Source organism: Haliotis asinina, chromosome 16 (assembly GCF_037392515.1).
Source record: "Haliotis asinina isolate JCU_RB_2024 chromosome 16, JCU_Hal_asi_v2, whole genome shotgun sequence".
Lineage (NCBI taxonomy): Eukaryota > Metazoa > Mollusca > Gastropoda > Lepetellida > Haliotidae > Haliotis > Haliotis asinina.
This window is the reverse complement of record NC_090295.1, coordinates 22,039,746-22,057,682: the sequence shown is the minus strand read 5'-3', so window position 1 is coordinate 22,057,682 and position 17,937 is coordinate 22,039,746. Positions and strand designations below refer to the sequence as shown.

Below are 17,937 nucleotides of genomic sequence, written 5' to 3'. Positions count from 1 at the left end.
TAGCCATGTCTTTGACTATTCCGAAAGCGATCGTACCTACAACATTTGACACGCGTTGTTTAACTGGGCGCTTGGCAGTATTCCAGCTGTAAGGCGGCGACTTACAGATAATTAAATCAGAACTAGAATATCCAGTGATTGATATTAACTAGGCATCCGTGACACGCTGTCAACCAAGAACAGGGTGTGTATCCGTTCTTAACTACTCGCTTCTTTTCGTGACCTACAAGAAGACGAGTTCCCCAGTCCCAGTCATAAACATGGCCAAGAGGTACGAGATGCTACCCGGAATGACACGAGTTGTTACGAATGGTCGTGTTCCTCAAAGCGAACTTAGCGCTAAGGCGATCGCAAGTTCCATACTTCAGCATAGACTTACGACAGTCGTACGGTCGCTTTGAGGAACGGGGCCTAGGTCTTTTGTATAAGGCTGAAAAATCTAGAGGCATTGTCGGGTTGAACTGAGAATCGAACCCATACTTTTGTCCAAGTGACATATGCCTCCTCAGACTAAAGAATTACCACTTTGTCCCTGTACTGCTATATTATGTCATAAACTGACCATACAATTAGATAACGATTAAAATCCACCCCGGAACGAACGCTTTTCTTTCTAATTGCTATTTGACAATGTTTGTTGGTGAGTTAGCATAAATACATTTCGAACAGTATTTCTATTATACTAGTATCAGCTCTATGTGGGGCTGGGAAAACTATAGCTTCCTTGCAGAAGTTATTTGCGAATAATTCAATGCAACAACAAGAAGTATCTAAAATGCATAGCACTGTGGTATATTTGTAACCGATGAAGTTCTACAAAAATATGAATATATTACATAAATGTTTCTTATAAATCAACAAGTTCGCTATATCACAGTCTTTCAAGATGTCACTTCAGATCTGGCCGGTGGTTCTTTGCATTTTATTAACGGCCGCGACTGCCGATAGGTCCAGGGTCATTACTGGATTGAAGAACCATATCTATGTGGATCCGGGTACATGTAAGGGACGTAACAATGAACATCACACTGAAGTCAGTAAATGGTGACACTTCTTAAATGTGCGACCACGGCCTCCAGATGGACCCTTTTCCACATTCCAAATTATCCCTACGTTCAAAATGGCCGCCATGAACGTCATTCCGGTTTTGCTCACGAACTTGCACGTGCGGCTCGTGAAGCACGTGTTTCACATGTAAATTAGAAAGTTGTGCAGGTGGTGCGACTAAACATGTCTCAGCAATGCTAGAACATGGGATGATGGTGATGCTCCCCGACACCTGTGTCATCGGGTACACTGCTGAGGATGACGGAAGCGTTACCATTTGAGTTGTCGCTACTGACGTCACAGGCGTGCCTGACAAGATGTGATTAGACAAAGATGGCGTGTTCTGAATTTTGGCTGGCACCGTATAGTTCGACACCTGTCTGCTGTTTACAATGTTCGCAGGCACAACAAAAGCTACTTCCCCAGAAGAGAGCTTTGTCGGTATGACTTGCATCGCACTGAACACTTGCGCCGTTTCCGTCTGGGCTAATGACGTTACGCTCGCTACGTTGTTGTTGACATCCATGGCAACATCATTCTTTGATAATTCCGTCGATGAAGGCCGAATCTGGTTACTGGATACTACCGGTGATGCAATTTCCCTAGTTGGTTCTTCCGGAAGTGACGTCATTGTCTTAGATGTGAGGTGGTCTAAAACACGAGTTTTGAGTTCTGCGTCACATCCGGCGACAGTATCGAGGTATCTACTGACTTCCTGTTTACACTCATTATAACCATGGCGGTGCTTGGTTACACTGTTGTTGCTTGGGTCTTCCGTTGTTGTGTCTGAGCAAAATAAATGAATAATCAATGTGAGAACAGTTTGGTTATTAGATAATGTGTCCTGTCTCGTGGAGTGGTTTCAGAGCTAATGGTGAAACCATGATCGGAGTGTTCAACCCCAAAACCGCTCACCCTCCTCCGTCTCCGAACGAGACTAAGATACCTCCAAACAAAAACACATGGAAAATTGTACAAAGCGGGGTTCAAACCACGTTTCTCATTCTCCGACTTTGTCTAGCATTTATCCGCTCTCGTCAGATCTATCTACACAACGATGACCACATAATGTCATGTATGTAAAAGCATGCCACAAGCCGATGTTGATATATATACTGCAGTGATGAAAACGGGTTGAGTGTTGGGTGGTACAATCTCACCTATCAATCAACGATAAGTACAGGTGAGAGGAGATTGCGGTCACTCATCTGCTCCTCTAATGCTACATTAGATATTGTTATTTCCATGACAATGTGAGGTATGTTGGATTGGATGTTTGACAGGTGTCTAAAGGACAGGTATATTGCGTGAAATGGGGCGTGCAGTGTCTCACCTGTGAGCGAGTGCTTCTGGATCTCTCTCAGGTGTTTGACTGTCATCTCCAGAATGTCCGCCTTCTCCATCTTGTTGTGACGCCCACCCTTTGGAAAAAAAACATAAATTGAGTTACGTTGTTGATTTTCGACTGATAAGCATTGTCACCAGTGATCGTGATACGGGGTGTGCTCACTGTGACCCTCGTTTGTTTTATGGTATGAAGCAGCCAATCGCATTTAACTAGCAAACAGTGGGATGATTAACAAGGGATTAATATGTGGTGAGAGCAGAACAAGCATCATATGTAATCTTGGATTCGCATAACGTGCAGTACAACCAAGTCTGTCTAAGGTGCGCCAATCTGTCCAATGCATTAAAGAACCACTTCCCTAACTAATATATTTTATTCGGCTTCTTCGAGAACCACTGCGTTACCGAATCACTGACCATAACTTAGTCCACGAAACTACAAGCTTAAAGACCTAGGTTTCATAAAAACGAAAAGCAGTGGGCTTTTTCATTCCGCCAAAACCTTAAACATGGTGCCCTGAGTTGAGTTTTACGCCTCATTCAGCAATATTCAAGCTTTATGGCGGCGGTCTGTAAATAATCGAGTCTGGACCAGACCATCCACTGATCAACAGCATAAACATCGATCTGCGCAAATGGGAACCGATGACACGATCTCTTTAGTCGCCTCATACGACAAACATGGGTTACTGAAAGCCAATATTCTAGCCGTTATCAGTATAAGTACACTGTGAATCTATCTCAAAAAGTCAAGCTCGACTTTATCAAGTTCATTATCAGCATTGTGTTATTAGAAATTAAAATTATATCATAAATTTAAAACATCTGATTGGTGACACCTTGTCCCCACTTCCATCAAAATCTGCGAGCATCAGTCGATATCTTTAAACATATTGAATTGTGTCAACAGTGACGATAAATACTAAATTATGAAACACACAAACCTTTATATGTTCCATAATAATTCAAGGCCGCAAGCCGTGTTAAAGGGGGGGTACAAAGGATTAAAAACGAAACCTTCCCGCTGCGTTCTAAAAGAGAGCATAGAAAGTGTTCCCGATACATCAGTTTATCGGCTTGTTCACCGTCACCCACATATATTGACAGTCCGTGCGAAACAAGCAAGGGCACTTTCAGTACTACCGAGTTATGTATTGTGAATGAAGACATACATCTACATACATTACATTTGATAGGGGTGTTGCTGTTATGCCATGATACACCAAACTGGTTATTCAAAGCCTGTGCGTTTAAGGAACATTGACCAACGCAGTATCCCTGTATAAGATTGAGTAGTATGTGTCGTCGAAGACGCGTGTGACCTCAAGGCGCTGCTGTCCCTTCACCCTGTGTCTATGTGAGACTACACTACTACTACTCACATATATGTACCTCACTAACACGGAAAATTTCCGGAAGTGTAAGATTGATAATTCCGGAAAACATTCTGCAGAATTACTGCAACATGTTTGCAGAATTATCAGGGTAACCTTGAATGAAATCTCCTGGCGAGGTGTGTTGACGGATTTAAAGTCTCTCACTGGGGGAAGGGGTGCTTTTTCAGAATTAAAGCGGTACTTTCATGTAATTACCATACCGTGCGAATGTGGTATGACAAACATTTCGAGAATGTTTCGAGACAAAGAGAGGCAGTGTGACATTCTCGAACAAGCTCTCGATGTTTTCTAAATTCTAAAGCCATATGTCTGGAAAGTGTGGCCTAAAACTCACTCACTCACTCTAAATTCTAAAAGCGGATTCAAGATTCGATTCGGACAGCAAGTATTTGTACACATGTTAATGATATTACATCATTTGAGTGAGTGAGTGACTGAACCAGTGGTTTGTTGCCGATCACTGTAATATGTACACGTGAAAGCCTGCAATTGTGTATTGCTTGGCACACAACACCCGTTACGACACAACAACGTCATGGATCACATTTATCCCTCCGCACTTGTCATTGTGACTACAAATATAACGGTCATCATTTCCGACTTTGTGACAAGTACTGGGAAAAGTATTAACCTGTGACAAGTATAAACCTTTTGCGACCTGTTCAACCCCTCACGCGGTAGATGAAACAAGACCGCTTTAACACCTTTTTCAAAAGACATTTCCAGGTTACAAGTTCATATAATAAAAATATGCTAACATATTTACCTCTTTGTTAATGGCATCTAACAGTAAAGATTTCAGCTCCGACAAACTGGCGTTTATTCTCGCCCGTCTCCGTTTTTCCATCATCGGTTTGTTGGTCTGAAAAGAGAAACGAAACGTACACTCTTCCACCCTTATTCTGTTATTTTTATGTATATTATATATACATCAACAATCCGACAATCGAATACGTTGTTATTCATACCCTGCGAGAGTCCCTCGCTGACGCTGACTTCTCAGATCTCATGACTGTGTTATGTTCCACGAGTTCAGATCGTGTCCCTTCTGCAGAGGAATGTTGCCTAGCACGCGCGTATATCGATAAAATACCTACACCGTGCGTTTCGTGTGACAGACACAGACACGCTGGAACGTTACACCGTCTCAACTCGCGTGTCAATCACGTTCCATTAAGCTCCGCCCAACTCGTGGCGTTCCGATCACTCATTGGTTTAAATAACGTCGCGAGCAGCACCACGCCTTGGCGCATGCCTAAACACGCCCGTCAACCAGGAAACTTGTTGATATGGTAATAAAGGCACGCGACCAGGCTTTAGAAGGAGTGTGGGAAAACCCCGCCCCTACCTCGCGGCCAGGTAGACGTCACCTGTGTTCCCCCAATCCCCTACCTGGGGGATATATGTGGCCAGGAACGCCGATACCCGACACACCAAAACACCTCGGCGAACGGGGCACTGGGAGAGCGTGGGAAATGAGAACTCACGTCCGATTTATTTGGTTTACGATTTAAATATCTTTAAACCTATAACCTTGTGTCATTACGGCGGTGTATAACTTTAGTAAAAGCTCATCAGCTTCTCATAAGTCCCTACTGTCGACGAAGGCACCGCTGAGCCAAGCCTCGCTTCAAGCGGAGTCAAGGTGTGAGCTTTATCATTTTTGATATGTTTTCATCGATTTCAGGATTGTTGCGGTAACTGTAATAACAAACGACAGGGGGAGGGACAAGTGGAATTACGGAGTGTGACCCTCAGTGTAGCCCCTCGGACCCCTCGCAGTCCCCTCTGACGTACAGTAACCATAGGTGTCTTGGTAACAGGGGGGCTGTCGAACGCCATGGTTTGTTGACTGTGTTCCACTTTCAGATAGCAGGCTGATTGTAAGACGACTCGTTCACACCTGCAGGGCAACTCGCAGAGTTGAGGTTGTGATATATTACTATTATTTTCACAAGCAATCAACTGTGATTCATGTGTAGAAACAGCGTTAGATCGACCTCAGAGTGCAGAATTCCTCTCCTCAGTCTTGTCAGAAACCTGCTCCCAGCACTGTCAATCCCTAAATATTTGTCCAGTATGTCACCACACAGACAGGTCGCATGTAGGAAGACTTGTCATTTTGTCTTTGTTGCGCAACCCTATTTGCGCTACAGTTTGCTTGTGCACAGCATCAAACTCATAATATTGAGTGAGTGAGTGTACTTTTTACACCAATCTCACCTTTGATGCATCTCATTTTGACCTCAGAACAGTCACCTTGCTATAAGGACTGGGTAGCATTAATCGACAATACATGTACGAATTTCCTTATAGCCGAGTCAGTATTGTTTTGCGCCGCTTTTAGTAATATTCCTGCAACCTAACGTCAGGAGACATCAGAAATGGGCTTCACACGTAACCATGTGACGCTTTAACCACAACGCTACCAGACTGGACTTAATGATACTGCGTGCGCACACACGCACGCACGCACGCACATAACACGCATGACCATGCCTACTCACAAGCTTATGGAATAGATTTTCTGCTGGCTTGTCACCCTGGCATTAAGAGAATCGAAAATATACCATTGAACAATACCCTGCTATATTACGGCGTCCTGTAAATAATCGAGTCTGGATCAGACAATGCAGTGATCAACAGCATGAACATCGATGTAAGCAAATGGGATAAGATGACACGTGTCAACTAAGTCAGTCAGCCTGACCACTCGATCCTGTTAGTCGCCCCTTATGACAAGCATGGATAACTGAAAACCAAATCTTCACCTTGTTAAGAATTCTAAGGGCAACTGAGTAGCTTAACAATTAAGGCACACTGAAGATCTGGGTTCGACCCCCACACCCCGGGTTTCATGTGAGAAGCCCAGCTTTTGGTGTCCCCCATCGTGATTTCATGGGATAATGTTCACAGCGGCGTAAACCTTACTCACTCACTCAAGACAATCAGTGTACGTCGCTGCGGAATCTGGAATACCGCTCAGTAGAAGATCCGGAGTACCAAAACCAAGTTCTTCCTCTGAAGATTAACCCTATGAATCAGGCATAGAATTTCCTCAACATAAACCTGACCCACCATGATATACACGAAATACGTTTTCAAAAGCGTTGTACCAAACTCACTCACTTAGAAAATATCATAAAGCTCCAATCGGCTCAACATGAAGCGAGCGGAATGAGCCGAGATATCCCGAGTGTTCTTGCGCCAGACCATGCGCAGCAATGAAGTATATGAGGCGTCCCTGATGGTGGTTCTTTCCGCGTGACATGTGCCGACCTTTGATATTTTGACCGGAAGGTATGTGCTGAATCTTCTTCTGATGTTAATGGTCATTTGTCTCATATGTTTCATTTAGCTCGGTGACTCATAAGGCTTACAAGGCTTGCGGGCCTTTAAGATAAGTTATCCTCTTGATCGAGTTTTCATGTCTTTTGACATTTCTCATCGTCTCGGATATGAATACCACAATCATCACTGCATTTTTCATGCCACCTCATGGAAACCACAGGGAAAAAGGTATACTCTTCATAGTTTGATTTCACCAAAGAATGTATACAGCTTTAGCGAAACATTAGCGTCGCGAAATGAGACAAGCTTAAGGCCACAAACACAGATGTGATACCAGTTGTAAATGCTTCACATAAAAAATTCCTTTTTATTTAATGTTTAGCCACCCTAAAGCATCGATGAATACTTTAAGTTGTACTTTAAGTTCTCTCAAGGGTAATACTGTCTGGTGTACGCCTCTTTGTAGGAGTGTTACCCGAGACGATAGGCGAGCGATCACACTGCTTCAAAGAGGCGTACATCGGGCCGCTATATTGTATGTACAAAACATCATTTTAATTTTATTTGGAACACCGCTACAGAATGTATGACATGTAAACAAAATGGCGTCTGCCTCTCGACTGGATTTTTTAAATCAGTGAAACATGTTCTGACAAGCTTAAAATTGATATGAAGATGGCTGGTTATGTTTATGTTGAGTGTGCAAACGATTCAGTGATTAAACTAGCTATAGTGTAAATAAAGCAGTGAAAGTAGGAAAATAAATGTCTACTTATTTACCTAAAAACAGCTAATCAAGCGGTTGTGGAACACGGGGAACCACATGCCTCAAATCATGACGTCATGCGTATGATAGCGATACAGCTTGTCTGCGGATAGTTTGGCGGTTACCGTGGCAGCGGGTAATATTTTTTCCAATTGTCGCTTTCCTGAGAGGTGAGACACGGAAAGTTGTTGAAGCGTCATTGGCCAATGATATTAAAGTATTTTACATGAAGGAAAGATCAGTTCGTTTGTCCCTGCACTATAATTGTGACAGGATATTTTTTTCGCGGCCATTCTTTAAAACATCACTTTGGGCTTCCTCCCTCACTCACTAAGTCACTCTCTCACCCAAGGAATCGAATTGAATCACCGATCCAGTGAGACCATACATAGATATAGCTTTAAGTGTTATCAAAGTGCCATGTGTGGACATGATAACCCTATACTGTTGGCTGTTTGGTTTGTTGTTTAACCACGAGATCAACATCATGAGCATCGATCTACCCAATTTAGATACGATGACATTCGTCAGCCAAGTCAGCGAGCCTGACCACCTGATCTTGTCAGTTACCTCTTTCAAATTCACTTCCACAAGAACTAGAAATTATTGGGACTGGTCACGATTTGAGATGTTTTAAGATATCTTTTGACAGGTTTCGTTGGTAGTATTTTAAATAAGTGACATTTCTGGACTGTTGGACACAAACGCTTTATTTCAGATTTCACCTTTTGGAGTAGGGTAGCCAAGTGATTAAAGCGTTCGCTCGAAGCGAGGGAATGAACCGACGATTTGCGGCGTAAAACCATAGTCTCTCAATTTGTCGTCCCACACAGAAAGACACCAAACTCGGGAGGCAAGAAGAACTGCAGATGCATGAAATGGTGGTGTTCATACCAAAGTATTAAATTTCAACTCCCCACGCAACTATATGTAACCTTCAAGGGTAAAATTGCCAATCCCTCTTTCAAGATTAAATCAAACTTCTCTGAGGACAAGATGTCATGATCGACTAGAGGAATATGCCTGATGTACATACTGAAATATATATGAGATCATCAGTGAAGCGGAAAGTTAAACTTGTGTCCTTTTCGTGAAAGGAGCATTGATTTGGAAAAAAACCACACGCACACACCCGTTGTCGACAGTGTTAACTCTTCCGTGGGGAGGGAACGATGGAAAAGCCTTGATGGTGAAATGCTCGTCGACCCGTTGGCCCGATTTTGAGTCCCCAGCTGGCTCCAGTGTGTGAAATTCGTTGTCGGTGTTGCTCCCAATGAAGCTGCAAGAAATTACTGAAAAAGAATGAGTGAGTTTAGTTTTACGCCGCTTTTTCGTTGCTGGTGTCGCTCCCACATGAAACTGCCAGAAATTATTAAACAAAGTTTAGTTTTACGACGTTTTTTGCAGTGCTTCAGCTGTATCACAGAAATGGGCTTCACGTATGTGGGGAATTGAACCTGGGTCTTCAGCGTGACAAACGGACACTTTAACCACTAGGCTACCCGACGTGTGCATCTGTATGTGCAAACGAGTTGTAATTACAGGATAAATATAGCATTCGAGTAATTGATCAAAGGATCCAGGTACGGATAAGGGACGCAACTCAGGTGACCTGACATCGTTATAGTTCAAATTTGACACTTCTGTCTAAAGTGGTTTGAAAACTGAGCCCGTAATAACTTTCCAACCGTAGCCAAAACTGCCCCCTTAAGATCATTAAAATCTGATCAGTTCACCGGGGCCTGTTTTCCAGCGATCTTAGCGTTACGCCAGACAAAATCTGACAACGTCCATACTGTTATCACAGTCGCTGAGATCGCTTTGTGAATATAGGCCCAGCTTCCCCCACACAAAATTGCAACATGATAGGTCCATCACAGGGGTCAAGCAATACCCGCCCCACACAGCCCCGGGGAAGCTGGAGCGAGAGGGGAGGGTTAAACCAACATTTAGGGAATAATATCCAATGAAAATGATTTGTGTATGGGAGCATCGCCCCGCGTTAATGATGAGTTAACAAACAGAGTGATCTACCTGGGGTCAACAATTCTATTCTTGTTAAGCGTGATTCAGAATTTGTAATGAGCTGTGTCCAGTCGCGATATCATATAACATAATACCCATACACCGATCTTTATCTCGCTTCATCGCTAATGTGATAAAGACCACTTTCATAAATATTTACAAACTAACAAAACGAGCGGCGGCGGTTTGCACACAAAGTTTTCATAGTTTAACTGGGTTTATGTGTTTAACGCCCACAGTTATAAACGATAACGCCTTTCTCATGGCGGGTGAAGTATTTGTAAGATGTTTTCACACAGGCACGTTTCTAATTTACGATACGGGAGAAGAAAGCTGATAGATTAAACACTAACCCAAAAACAATTTAACCCTAGGGTACAAAATTCTGGAAATTACAACAATCAGTTAGTGCTCTAGTTGACAGACCTTCAAAAACGGCTTCAGCATTTTGTTCACTTTGTTACACAAAGAACAACGCCTATTTCCTTGTCCAGATGGTATTGTAAGGGTTTTATAAAACTTGGAATCGATATTTAACAAAAGTGCTACAAGAATTAAAAAACATGTATTTAAAAAATGATTATAATTTAAAAACACCAATTGTCAACAGCGAAACTTCTGTTATTGTCACCGAATACGTGACACGTTTTCATGGACAACAATTCTTGTTCCCGATGATGCCATAATTCATGTTCGTTAAGAGCAACTATAATTTGTCAGATCTTGCTGGCAACGAAATCGGCACCGTCCTGAACACTCTGAACGTTATGTTCCATGTCCAATTTGGTCATATTAGAGACCTGCCTCTGGTTTATACCCCCCCCCCCCCCAAAACAAAAAACAAAAAAAAAACAAACAAAAAAAAAACATAAAATAAGTTAAAATAGCTCCCTACTTCCCAGATATGGATACAACGTATGAAGCTTACAATGTTTGAAGCCTTTTCTGGTGCCCCCCGCCGTGATATTGCTGGAATATTGCTAAATGCGGCGTAAAAATATATTCACACAATCACTGAAAACACACATGTTTATCTGCTGATACAGACACACTGCAATCCGTGCCTCACTGTACGAAATAACCAACCAACCAACTTTGCAGAAAGTGAGAAGCTCTTTCAATGCTGAATCTGACCAAAGAAAGCTGCATCTTCTGACATGCGAACTACACGCTTGAAAGTCTAATGGACGGAACGTCTTCCCGGAGAGCAAAAAATCTTTAGTTCGATCCCCGGCTGCGTCGTACAGCAAAATGTTTCGAATGAAAAGTCCGGTACAGTAAAACCACACGCACACGCACACGCACACGCACACGCACACGCACACGCACACGCACACGCACGCGCTCAAACATATCTCGCCTTAAAGGTGCCATAAACCTGAACGCAAAGTTAAGCCACATATCATTCAATAACACAAAAGCGGCAAACCGGTTTTAAATTACCTAAAAAGGCCCTCGATTGGAATGTAGCACCCCTGAGATGTGATCATTGACATCATGAATGTGATACGGTTCTCGAGTAGCCTTCAACAGTGTGACGATCACACAGCAATATTTATTGCCCCTCCCAGATTTACCAGCTTCAGTGATATCGTATATCCCACAGTAATCGTGTACATTATACCAGCGTTTTATTGGTAGGCTGATCTCTCTGTGTGATTTAAGGTGACATTTAACGCTGACGAAAAGTCACAACCAAGTCCAGAAAAGCGCTTTTGAAATAGTTGCGAGTTATTTTTGGATAAGAGTGGGACACTTCAAATCTCTGTATCGCCACATCACGCCATTACATTGTTTAATGCCATCTCTAGATTTTGTTTCATGTTTTAAACGAAATTAGAGGACAATGAAAAGTATTTGTTATGAAATATAATGCAGGTTTGCATTTGATAAGAATGGTAAAAAATAGTTTTTTGGAGTGGATAAAAGGCAATACATCCAGAAAAAAGTGATGGTGGTGGTAGCATTTGAAGGATGAGCAGTTGTTGTAGTGGTAGTAGTGGTAGTGGTAGTGGTAGTGGTAGTGGCAGTAGTGGTAGCGGTAGTGGTAGTGGTAGTGGTAGTGGTAGTTGGAGTGGTAGTGGTAGTGGTAGTGGTAGTGGTAGTGGCAGCAGCAGCAGCAGCAGCAGCAGCAGCAGCAGTAGTAGTAGTAGTAGTAGTAATTATAATAACAGCAGAAATAACTAAATATCAGTGTAAGGCCTGTATAGCATATGACATCTTTCCCTAGGGGTGTCACATCTCTTTCCCGGTTAGAAGAAACCAGCCCACCAGTAGAGGCCTGCTCGTCAATATAAGTCCGTCCGTCAGTAGAAGCCTGTCCGTCAGTAGAAGTCCGTCCATCAGTAGAAGCCCGCCCGTCAGTAGAAGTCCGTCCATCAGTAGAAGCCTGTCCGTCAGTAGAAGTCCGTCCATCAGTAGAAGCCCGCCCGTCAGTAGAAGTCCGTCCATCAGTAGAAGCCTGTCCGTCAGTAGAAGTCCGTCCATCAGTAGGAGCCTGTCCGTCAGTAGAAGTCCGTCCATCAGTAGAAGCCTGTCCGTCAGTAGAAGTCCGTCCATCAGTAGAAGCCTGCTCGTCAGTAGAAGCCCGCCCGTCAGTAGAAGCCTGTCCGTCAGTAGAAGTCCGTCCATCAGTAGAGGCCTGCTCGTCAGTAGAAGCCCGCCCGTCAGTAGAAACCTGTCCGTCAGTAGAAGCCCGCCCGTCAGTAGAAACCTGTCCGTCAGTAGAAGCCCGTCTGTCAGTAGAAACCTGTCCGTCAGCAGAGGCCTGTTCGTCAGAAGCACATCTCTCAGTAGAAGCCTATCCGTCAACGTCCACTCCCTTAGTTAAATTTGGAGTCAGCTTGTGCATCATCCCTGGTGAGCTAACCGCAATAAATACTTATTCTATTCAACATTTATTAAATTTTCATCCCTCCACCAGGTAATAAAAAACAACCCTGGACAAAAGGTTCAGATTTAGCGTGTAGAGTTGTCAGTCACAGTCACCCAGCATGACAAATGGAGTGCAATCGTATACCTACAGAGGACGACGATCAGGACACTTCTATCTCAAAGTCTCTTAACATTGAGTCATAATTACGTTCACTTGACACTGACGACCAATTCATGTGGAAGTAGATATCATGGAATTCAAAACTGTGGGTAGCCTGACAAAGCCAACACAGACAGAGAGACCGTTTAATCACATAAACGGATTACGCACGGCAGGTATTGTCTATAAGACTTTTGAAATGTTTCAGTGCTCGTTTCTCTGCCAGAGCTCACTTGTGAAAAAAGTATAAAGTATTACAATTTGGGCCACGTGTTTATTAGATTAAAAACAGTAACTACATAAAATAAATCTCTTATTTGGAAAGGAGAAGTTCTTTTGAGGAGATACAAAAATGAATAGTTTATCATTCCCACTCTGAAAGACGAATATCCTTGATTCGTGTATCTTTTTGCATTCTGAGGTGAAATGTAACGTGTTAATGTGCTCCAAGCTCCACACATGACTGTTTATAGACATGTTGGCCCCGTGGAAGATCTGTTCACTGCTGGGCCAATCATAATAAATGTGTTGTGTCGGTGTAGGGAGACAGATAATATCGAACTTGTGTTATACAGGGTTTTAAGATGTGTTGGCAGTTTCATTTCGTCGATGTCTACTTAAATACATTCCAGAGACAAGATGTCTCATTTGGTATGTCATAGCTTTCAGTGTGATTGTTGAATGGTCCATAGGCGTCCCAACACTCTCATAATTTGACAGCAATGTAGACTAACGCCTATATTCTGAATATATACGGGGTGGTGTGCGCGCGTGTGTGTGTTTGTGTGTTTGTGTGTGTGTGTGTGTGTGTGTGTGTGTGTGTGTGTGTGTGTGTGTGTGGCGGGGGGAGGGGGGTGGGTTTGGGGGAGTAGGTTAGCCTAGTATTTAAAGAGTTCGCTCGTCAAACCTAAGACCCGAATTCGATTCCATACATTAAAAAATGTGTGAAGCCCATTTCTGGGATTCCACATGATATTGCTGGTACATTGCTAAAGGCGTCGGAAAACTAAACTGAAAGACAAACAGGCACATTAATCATCTGGCACTATAAGACAAATGAGGCAGACCAGTCAAACACAGAATAAGGGGGCCTTCATTGAGCAAACTTACATCACAGACACCGGTGCTCTCAGAAGCACGAAAGTAAAAGCGTCCGCTCGTCAAGCGGATGACCCGGGTTCGATTCTTCACATGGGTACAATGTGTGAAGTCCAGTTCTTGAGTTCCCGAGATGGTATTGCTGGAATGTTGCTTAAGAACGGCATAAAACCATACTTACTCACAACGCGAGTGAGTGAGTGAGTTTAGTTTTACGCCGCACTCCTCAGCAATATTCCAGCCATATAGCGGCAGTCTGTAAATAATTGAGTCTGGATCAGACAATCCAGTGATCAACAACATGAGCATCGATCTACGCAAATGGGAACCGATGACGTGTCAACCAAGTCAGCGAGCCTGACCACCCGATCCCGTTAGTCGCCTCTTACGACAAGCATACTCGCCTTTTGTGGCAAGCAAGGGTTGCTTCACAACGCTAAAACATCGGAGTTTTTTAATAATATGATATCATAAAAGTATAACAACACACCAATCATATATCAGAAAAGATAGAGATCTGCAAGTCACTATTTGGGCAAATATCTTCAACAACAACAACAAAAATATGCATGAACACTATACAAAATACATGCACCATTTTTGGAAAAAAAATGTCCGCCAACTGACACAAAAGGTTTTCAGTGGAACCTTGGGACGATTAGGCAATATTTTTTCAACATGAAGACATATAAGAACCTTATTTTCCACTTCAAAAAAATCAATTTAGCGACGCGACGCCTTAAAAGTCCGTGGGAAAGTACCGGGATCTAACTCAAGTCACGAACTTTAATTGATAATGAAGCCTCCTCGTTCATTACTGATATTGTGTACAATTTTGACACACTAGTTAGAAAGTCGTAATAATTTTTTTATAACGAAAATATACCCATGTTAACTTCACTACTCGCTCTTACGAACTTTTGTTGTATGGAATTTTCACTTTCATGGGCGGTTAGCAACATTTATATATATTTTACGACTTAATGAAGTCTGAATTTTTTAACTTGAACGGCAATAAAGAATAATCGCATATTGTCCAATTTTGCCTGATGGTGAGGGTCCTAATGTGTAAAAATTGGACGAAGTCTTTGATGAGAGATGAACGTCTATTTATGAGTCTTTTCGGTTGGAAAACATAATTTGGAAAATGCAGTAGACTGTGTGATATCTAGATAAAAGCCAAACATCACTATACATAGTCATTTTCACATGCTTGCCCGAGTTATATGCATCCTGTGAAAGAGATTTCTTCGGGCTGTTGGGTGTATTTATAAATCTGTCCCGAAAATGTGGAAAATATGCCAACAAGGTGTTTTGCTTGACCCTAATTGCACGAGTGTGTGAACTCCGATGTGAGAAAGCAAGGTAAAGCAGTCAACAGCTAGTCATGTATTGTGCGAGAATTGACAGGAAATGTGCTTGCTTTAGCATGCGTGATTGGTGTCGGTATATGGAGAACATTCTTTTGATGTTGACAAGGCGTATTTTGAAAGTTCGTGTGTGTGAGTGAGTGAAATATATATTAGCGGCAGCAGCGTTGGACAACGAAGATCATTAACGATGAGTGTTACATGGTTTACTTATCTCGAAACAATCATTTCCTATTCGTCCTGTTCATGGTTCTGTTTTTGTTCTCAAGGTTGCAATTGCCTTCATATTTGCTTAGAATGTTTGTTGTTTGACGCCGCACAGATCAAGTTCTCAGTTATATGACGGTATAAAGGTGAGTATTGATATATTTGTTTGTTTTGTATTTATCATAACAATCGGCAAAATAATCGAATCTGGAACAGTCAGTCCAGTGATCAAAAGCATGAGCATTGATCTGCAGAACTGGAATACGATGACATGTGTCAACGGAGTCAGCGAGCCAGATCACCTGATCCCGTAAGTCGCTCTTACAGGAAGCATGAGTTGCTGAGGACCAAATCTAACTCAGATGTCCACGGTTCCGCTTTCTCTTTGTCTCTGAAAGTGTGCAATTTCACAGAGACAAATAGCTTTGTTTAAAATGAAAAGTATCCACAACCGTAGCGGAAATATCATGAGAAAATACTGACTTGCTTAATAAGCGGCGTTTGCATTACAGGCATGCGCAGTGCTGGACGTCATAGTCTTTCAGAGACAGTTAGACAGTATAAACCATTCTCTTGCTCGAGTTTTTCAGCCAATTGGAAAATTTAATATTATCCGATATCTTCCTCACTTGCGATATAACCTGAATGAATTATTGGCTTGAGGACGAAAAAACGTAGCGCAGCGGACAAATATGTTCTGCAAATCATGGCTACGATCCAAGTGTTAGTAATGTTACGGTCTCTTGTAAATATGATTTACCAATGGCCTACAAATGGCGAGGCGCTACGAACGGGGAAGGGTGGCCTAGTTGTTGAAGCGTTCGCTCGTTACACCGGAAACTCGGGTTCGATTCCCCTCCGAGGTGATATTGCTAAAGGCGGATTGAAAAAAAACTAACGCACTCACGCACTCGCCCACAAACGCCTTGCGGACTGGAATTATATCCGTTGTTTATTGGGCTGTGAAGGGTGTAATCGAGTTTATTTTTATGCCGTTTTAAGCAATATTCCTGCAATAACACGACAGGGGACACCAGAAATGTGCTTCTCATTATATCGGGGTGTGAGCTGCGCACCCGTGACGTAATTTACTACACACGTAAATTAACTTTGAGCATTCAGCTGAAGTAATATTCGGTGAAGGCAGTTTTACTCTTTCAAACAAATGTTCCTGTGTTTTCATTCTTTACAGACCACCAGTGAATGTTGCTTCACTGTCGTCCATTCGCTTACTACGAGACACTGAGCACCGTTTAAGTCGATTATGCATTTAAGTCGATAGGAATCGGAGAGGCAACCAGCCGGGGTGGAGTTCATGGACAAGCATGTTACTGTGCGCTAACAAATTACGCCATATTCCTTACGCTGATAATCTGACGTCGAGGCCCTTCATTTACAAAGAAAGCAAGTGAAAGTATTCTACAGTCGAAAACCGTTTTGCCGAACTTTGATTTGGCGAACTTTCGGTTGTCGCGAAGTGAAAGCATGAGCCCGGCGTATTCTATTGTCATTATTTTCCAGTTATGTCGAACCTCAGTTAACTCGAAGTATTTACACAGGTGTCTTCAATTTCACTTATTCCGTTTGGTTGTCGAAAATGCATTGAACATATGTAGAGGTATGTACAGCCTGAATCGAAAGCGAGTCAAACAGCTGTCCAATCACATTACATAATAGTGCGAGTAAATTTCTGTGCAAGCATGTGGTATGAATGGTAGGGATTGTCAAGGGCGATGCTGAAACGAAATTACAATTACGAATGGTTCCAAAGTAATTGTTACAGCAATATGGCGGTAAAATGCCCAAGAAACTCGAGCTTGTCGTAAGAGGCGACGGGATCGGGTATCGGGTGGTTAAAATGGCTGACTTGGTTGACATATCATTGTATCAGTGTTGCTTAGAGCGATGGTCATGTTGTTTGTCGATTATTTACACACCACCACCACATAGCTGGAAAATTGCTGTGTGCGGTGTAAAATTAAATTCACTCACTCATTCATCCCTGGACAATCGAGTATGGAACGTGGGTAAAGAACAGTATTGGTGCTCAAAGTGGTCATTAAGGATGCTTTTAAGATGCTGTCAACAATATACCAGCAATACCACAGTGGGGGCAAAAAGAAATGGGCTTCACACACTGTTCCCATACGTGGAATCAAACCCGGGTCTTTCGGTTACACGCGAACGTGGAATAAAGCTCTACGCATTATTTTAGCTAAATCAGATAGCTTATAATTTGATTTCTCGTGACAGTCATCTGCAGAATACTGCTCATTGTTTTGACATTTTTGGTATCAAAATCTGAGGCTGTGCAGGATATTGTGTGCACTCGAAGGATTTTACGGAAGCATCGAA

The 17,937-nt window shown here is 42.6% G+C and overlaps 2 protein-coding genes across 2 annotated transcripts; one reads left to right on the top strand and one right to left on the bottom strand.

Annotated features, from left to right (window-relative positions):
* Window positions 1-771: 771 nt before the first annotated feature.
* Window positions 772-4,965, bottom strand: LOC137268186 (transcription factor HES-1-B-like). The gene is made up of 4 exons (XM_067802719.1): window positions 4,760-4,965; window positions 4,558-4,653; window positions 2,381-2,468; window positions 772-1,833 (listed from the first exon to the last, which is right to left on the bottom strand). The coding sequence occupies exons 1-4, from the start codon at window positions 4,799-4,801 to the stop codon at window positions 1,055-1,057; spliced, it is 1,005 nt and encodes a 334-aa protein (XP_067658820.1). The 5' UTR covers window positions 4,802-4,965; the 3' UTR covers window positions 772-1,054.
* A 6,780-nt stretch (window positions 4,966-11,745) lies between these two features.
* On the top strand, window positions 11,746-12,703 carry LOC137267694 (uncharacterized). The gene is made up of 2 exons (XM_067802160.1): window positions 11,746-11,751; window positions 12,104-12,703. Exons 1-2 carry the CDS (start codon window positions 11,746-11,748, stop codon window positions 12,701-12,703), a joined length of 606 nt encoding a protein of 201 aa, XP_067658261.1.
* Window positions 12,704-17,937: the final 5,234 nt, after the last annotated feature.